This window comes from Ornithodoros turicata, unplaced genomic scaffold (genome assembly GCF_037126465.1).
Source record: "Ornithodoros turicata isolate Travis unplaced genomic scaffold, ASM3712646v1 Chromosome14, whole genome shotgun sequence".
Lineage (NCBI taxonomy): Eukaryota > Metazoa > Arthropoda > Arachnida > Ixodida > Argasidae > Ornithodoros > Ornithodoros turicata.
The window spans coordinates 1,503,383-1,510,236 of NW_026999314.1; the positions used below are offsets into that span (position 1 = coordinate 1,503,383).

At 47.8% G+C, this 6,854-nt stretch overlaps 1 protein-coding gene across 1 annotated transcript; it reads right to left on the bottom strand.

Moving 5' to 3' along the window:
• Nucleotides 1-5,825: 5,825 nt before the first annotated feature.
• Nucleotides 5,826-6,491, bottom strand: LOC135372298 (uncharacterized). The gene has a single exon (XM_064605943.1). It carries the CDS (start codon nucleotides 6,489-6,491, stop codon nucleotides 5,826-5,828), a length of 666 nt encoding a protein of 221 aa, XP_064462013.1.
• Between the last annotated feature and the right edge of the window lie 363 nt (nucleotides 6,492-6,854).

A 6,854-nucleotide genomic window follows, 5' to 3' on the forward strand; every position in this document is an offset into this window, starting at 1 on the left:
GTGACTGTAGTGGGATGAATCAGAGATACGTTCAAAATGTTCTCCGAGCGCATCCGCCTGTTCTTGAAGGCTTCCGCACACTTGCCCGTTGACTTCTAAGAGAGGGATTGTATAACTGCGGTGTTCTCCTCTGATTTTGCGAAGTCTGTCCCACACCACTTTGGATGGGGTACTGTGAGATAGGGAAGACACGAAGTTATGCCACGATGACCGCTTTGCTTGTTTCCGCGTCCATCTGGCCTTGGCTCTCGCCTTTTTAAACAAAAGAAGATTTTGTGATGTGGGGTACCTCCGAAATGTACCCCACGCACGATTTTGAAGTTTACGAGTTTCCTTGCACTCGCTGTTCCACCATGGCTTGGGTCGTTTCGGTAGACGACCGGAAGTCTGGGGAATGGATTGTGTTGCTGCATCGAGGATGACGTTGGTAACTACATTGTTGGCGTCTTCAATCGTCATCCTCTCCACAGGGATTAACGACAGGTCACATCTTTTAGAGAATGTGTCCCAGTCGGCATGTTGGAGCTTCCATCTAGGGGGGCATGCTGTCAGACTATTGACTGCACACATATATTTGAGGACCACTGGAAAGTGATCACTCCCAAGTGGGTTTTCTTCCACGCTCCATTCTATATCTTGATATAGAGGTGGACTGCACAGTGATATATCTAAGACCGAGAACGACTGATTTGAACAGTGGACGTACGTCGGTGCTCCTGTATTTAACAGACAGATGGAAGTTGATAACAACACCCTTTCCAACATTTTCCCTCGGCTGTCGGTTCTTGCGCTGCCCCAAAGCAGATTGTGGGCGTTAAAGTCGCCTAGGAGTATAAATGGAGTTGGAAGTTGGCTGATTAAGTGTTCTATATCTCTCTGTGCAAAACTTCCTGATGGTGGCAAATAGACCGAGCAGATGGTGACAATTCTGTCCAGACACATCTGCACGGCTACGGCTTCCAAGTCTGTAACCAAGTGGACTTCTTTAGACGGAACAGTTCCTCGTGTGACGATAGCCACACCACCAGATGCGCGAGTGGCGTTGGTTCGATCTCTTCGAAATACATTGTGTCTACGAATTGGATTTGTTGTGTGTGTGTTTAAATATGTTTCTTGAAGGCAGAAACATGCTGCATTGTACTTGTCGAAGAGATCGTTAATGTCGTCTAAGTTAGACAGTAAACCACGGCAGTTCCACTGGAGGAAGTGGTTCATAACGGTCACACTAAAAAGGAGGAAAAGAAGGCGCAGCACTTGGTGACACCGACTATGAAAGACTTGTACCATTTAGGGGGGTTGGACCCTTCGCGGGGGTTGTTTCTGTTGATCATTCCCTTTGAAACCCCTTCCTCGTCCCTTTTCTCGTTTTTCCTTCCCTTGTGAAGGAATGCTGGGAAGGCTCGACGATGACTTCTGCGACATGCAGTCGTCATCGTCGACCTCCATACTTTGGGTGCCTTTTTGGGAAGGGGCTTTTACGACCCCGTCCCAAACTGACGGTGTGCCATCGACCTTAGAGGAGGCCATGGCTGTTTCTTTGTGGCCAGTTGAACGGCTGGCCTCCGTCACGGCAGAAGACACCGGAGTGTCTCCAGCCTTCTCGGGTTGGGGAGTGTAGAGTGGAGACTCAGAACCCGAAAAACAGGTCTGTGTCTCCACGGACTTCCTCGGTGGCGCCACTCCCCTACGCACCACGTCGGAAAAACTTCCTTTCTGTCTGAACTCGAGCTGTGCTCGGGCTGCTTTGTAGTTTAAGTTCTGTTCAGTTTTTATTTTCAATATTTCTTTTTCTTCTTTCCACCGTGGGCAGGACCGAGAATAGACCGGGTGCCCCCCATCACAGTTAGCACAGTGGAAGTCTTTTGTGCACGACTCAGGAGTATGTTCTTTGCCAGCACATCTGGGACACACCAACTGTCCTCGACAGACTTGGGAGCTGTGCCCAAAGCGCTGGCATTTGAAACAGCGACGAGGGTTTGGAATAAATGGTCTGACATGGCAATTGACATAACCGGCTTTAATAGTAGAAGGAAGTGTGTGCAGCTTAAATGACAGGATGATATGCTTTGTCGGGATCTCTTTGCCATCTCTTCGCATAATTATACGTTTGGCAGAGACGACACCTTGCTCTTTCAAGCCCTCTTCGATTTCAGTTTCGCTGCACTCGATTAACTCTTCTTCGGAAATGACTCCCTTAACGGTGTTCAGTGTTCGGTGGGTTGTAACTGAGACAGGTATCTCCCCGATGTTCTTTAGAGATTGCAGTGCTGTACTTTGTTGTTTATTGTTGACCTCTACCTGAATGTCTCCTGAGCTCAGTTTCTTGGCCTGAAACGACTTTCCTATTACGTGTTCGAGTGCCCTAGCAACAAGAAAAGGAGATACTTTAGATAGTTGTTTAGTCTCGTTATCTGAGTGAAGAATCAGGAACTTGGCAAACCAAGGTTCCGGACAACTTAGGTCGGAGAAATTCAATGTTCGTTCTTCGGTGCGGCTCCTCTTCGGGCGCCGATCGGGTTTTTTTGAGGTGATTGTGTCCATAGGAAATAATTAATGACATTCGGTGCAGACGTCCTGCCGCCCACCACGGAGCCCAACCAGGGGACCGCAAACAACGCAGTAGCAGGTACCTCCGCATGATACCCAAGTGCAGCTTTCTGGAGAGTGAAAAGAACTGCCCAAGGTTGACCCTTGCCGCCAAAGAAGGTGAAAAGAGAGAGAGAGAAGGGAGGAGAGAAGATAAAGAGAAAGCAATGAAAAGTGAGATGGCGACTAGCTGAATGGTCCTGGCCGGGCCTTCCAGGACCACCCGTCTATGGGAAGCAGGGGCCAAAGCAGTGTGTTGTTTTCCCGGAGGGGCCCCGAAGGGTCCAAACCAACCTCCGAGTCCACTCAACTGCCAGGATCCCCCTTTCCCCAGACACGGGACAGCCACGCACAGCCATACGTGGGGGTCTCCCTCCTGCGGCGACCCAACCGTCAGTGCAGGAGGGGGCTACTGCGGCTGCTGCCGGGCGATGGGGGCGCCAATTTCCCGACGCCGGGGATTCCCTGTAGCACACGCATACTAAAAGGAGGTATAACTGTGGGTTTGCTGAGAAAGAACTGCTTAAACCGTGTCTCCCTCACAGACTAGAGTGCAGGATGTCCTGGATAGCCTTTCACTCTAAGCGCATATGATGCTGAGAGGTAGAACCTACGTCTCTCCAACGACCACTCCTTGGATTCGACATATAGACTCTCAACTGGTGATGTACGAAAGGCACCAGTTATTAAACGCAACCCCTGGTGGTGAACTGGGTTCAAAATCTTGAGAGCAGATTCGCGGGCAGATCCATAGACAATGCACCCATAGTCCAATCTTGACCTCACTGTCGAAATGTAAATTCTATGCAGCGTGTCACGATCTGCGCCCCAGGATCTGTGTGACAGCACCTTTAAGAGGCTTAGGGACTTGATGCATTTAGTTTTAAGGCTCTTAATGTGCGGTAGGAAAGTAAGTTTGCTATCAAACGTGACCCCAAGAAATTTGTGCTCACTCTTAACAGTGAGGTCCTGCCCATTCAGCTTAAGAGTAGGTGAAGGAAGCATTCCTCTGACCCTAGAGAAGTGAACACAGACAGTTTTCTCGTGCGAGAACTTAAACCCATTTTCGAGGGACCGTGTGGTAAGCTTGTTTAGAGCTAGCTGCATCTGACGCTCGCATATTGCTAGATTTGTAGAAGAATATGATATTTGGATGTCATCTACGTATAAAGAGCATGACATAGAACGAGGAATTACATTGGCTACTGAATTGATTTTCACAAGGAAGAGAGTAACACTCAAGACAGATCCCTGTGGCACTCCATTCTCTTGAACCAAAACACGAGATAGCGTCGTTCCAAGTCGTACTTGGAATGTCCTGTTTTGTAGGAAGTTCATGACGCACCTGAGTATGCGCCCCCTGATCCCAAAAGAGTACAGATCTTGTAGGATACCATACCGCCAAGCGGTATCGTATGCCTTCTCAAGATCAAAGAAAACAGAGAGGCAGTGTTGTCTTCGGACGAAAGCTTCACGTATCATTGTTTCTACTCGAACCAAGTGGGCCGTTGTGGACCGCCCGGCACGAAAACCACACTGTAGTTCAGAGAGACATTTGTTTTCCTCTAGAAAATGGACGAGCCGACCATTGACCATACGCTCAAATGTTTTGCCGATGCAGGTTGTGAGAGCGATAGGTCGATAGCTCGTTGGATTTGAAGGGTCTTTTCCAGGTTTTAACAGTGGAACAACGCTGGCAGTTTTCCATGCGGATGGTAATGTGCTGTCTGCCCAGATTCGGTTGAAGAAACGAAGCAAGCATTCTTTCGATGTTTCGGGCAAGTGCTGAAGCATGGAATATGTCACTCGGTCTGGACCAGGTGAGGTAGCCTTTGCTGAAGATAATGACCTCTGCAGCTCTATCATAGTAAACGGCTGATTATATCCATGGTCGTCCCCGCCACTCATTCGAATTGTCTTCTTTTCTGCAGTGTCTTTGATCTTAAGAAAGTTTTTACTATAATGAAATGAGTCAGAAATTCTTTGGAAATGCTCCCCAAGCGCATTCGCCTGCTCTTCTAGGCTTTCACATACCTGACCGTTAACTTCTAAAAGAGGGACGGAATGACTGATGTGTTCTCCTCTGATTTTGCGAAGTCTGTCCCATACCACTTTGGATGGGGTGTTACAAGACAGAGACGATACAAAGGCGTGCCAAGAGGACCGCTTAGCTTGTTTGCGTGTCCACCTGGCCTTTGCTCTTGGCTTTTTAAAAAGTAGGAGATTTTGTGATGTGGGGTACCTCCGAAATGTGCCCCATGCCCGATTTTGCAGTTTACGAGTTTCCTCGCATTCACTGTTCCACCAGGGTTTAGGTCGCTTTGGGAGACGACCAGAAGCCTGGGGAATGAATTGTGTTGCTGCATCGAGGATGATGTTACTAATAAGATTGCTAGCTTCCTCGATCGTCACCGTATCAATAGGAATCAGAGAGAGGTCACATTTTTCAGAAAACTGATTCCAGTCGGCTATTTCAAATTTCCACCTGGGAGGGCGTGTCGTCAGAGTGTCGACTAGAGTAAGGTATTTTAACACCACTGGGAAGTGGTCACTTCCAAGTGGGTTTTGTTTTACAGTCCATTCTATCTCCTGAAACAAGGATGGACTGCAAAAAGACAGGTCTAAGGCTGAGAGAGTCTGACTTGAAGAATGTATGTATGTAGGTGCCCCTGTGTTTAAAAGACAGATGGATGTTGATAGTAAAAATTTCTCTAACATTTTCCCTCGAGTGTCAGTTCTTGTACTGCCCCAAAGTGGATTATGAGCATTAAAGTCACCTAGAACTATAAAAGGACTTGGAAGTTGGCTGCATAAATCTTCTAATTCTTTTTGTGTAATAGTGTCTGATGGCGGCAAGTATACCGAGCAGACGGTGACGATCCTGTCTAAACACACCTGCACAGCTACAGCTTCCAAGTCTGTAACTAGGTGAATTGCTTTTGTTGGGAGAGATCGTCGTGTGATGATCGCTACACCACCATATGCTCGGGTGGCGTCACTTCGATCTGTTCGAAATATGTTGTGTCTACGCAGTGAATTTTGTGTTTGGTTGTTCAAATATGTTTCCTGAAGACAAAAACATGTAGCATTATACGTCTCGAAGAGATCGTTCACATCATCTAAGTTAGAAAGGAACCCACGACAATTCCATTGGAGGATCGTGTGCTGCATAATAGTTGCAGTACTAAGAAGTAGTAGTAAGTGTGTCAGAAACTTTTGCCGACTTTGAAAAGCTTTCATCACCTATTTTTTGTTGGAGGTGTGACCCGCGGCCTTGTGGGTTTCTTCCGCGCAGCCGCAAGCTCCTTGTCAGATATGTCAGGGAGTGACCCACTCCCCGACAGACTAGCTCTATTCTTTTGGAGGACTTGGGAGCTCGTGCTCGCGAAGGAGCGCTCAGAGCTCGTCTCGTCCTCGCAGTCCATGGATGTGGTCTCCGTGGACTGTGAGGACAGAAGTGGCGTCGGTGTTAGGGACGCCACTGGAGTTTCGGGGACTGGAAGTGGACGTGCACCTCCCTGGACATCTTTTGTGGTTGTCTCTATCAGCAGTGATTGCTCGGTCTGTGTGTACTGTGTTACTAGTTTCACTTTCTGTTTTACGGCTGTGGCAAAGGATTTTTCGAAAAAGATGGGAGCTACTTTTTTCCTTGCTTCTGGGTAACTGGTGTTCTGTGTAACCTTAACGTGCAGGACTTCCTTTTCATATTTCCACTTTGTACAGGACCTCGAGTAGGATGGGTGGTTGGAAGAACAGTTGACACAGCAGTCTGGCCCTTTGCATTCTTTAGTCTCATGGTCAGACTTTCCACATCGTGCACAACAGGCAGAACCACGGCACCCGTCTGCAGCATGTCCAAACCTGTTGCACCGAAAACAGCGCAACGGGTTCGGTATGTCGGACATCTGCTGACAGGTAGCCTACTTTTAGTTTTGTTGGAAGTGTGGGCCTGTCAAAAATCAGTACTATATTTCGTGTGGTGCTGTACTCCCCATTTTTACGGATTTTGATTTTGCGTACATCAACGACATCCTGGTCCTTCAAGTTTTCTAGGATTTCTTCCACAGGCACGTCAATCAGTTCTGATACTGCGATGACGCCCCTGCAAGTGTTCAGTGTTTTGTGCAAGGAAGCTGAAATCTTTTTACCCATCATCTCATGTGTGTTTAGAATGCGTTCACAGTCTATTTCATTGGTGCATTTTACGAGAAGGTCGCCAGATCTGATGCGTTTGATTTCAGTTATGTACTTAGACAGTGATGCCACCG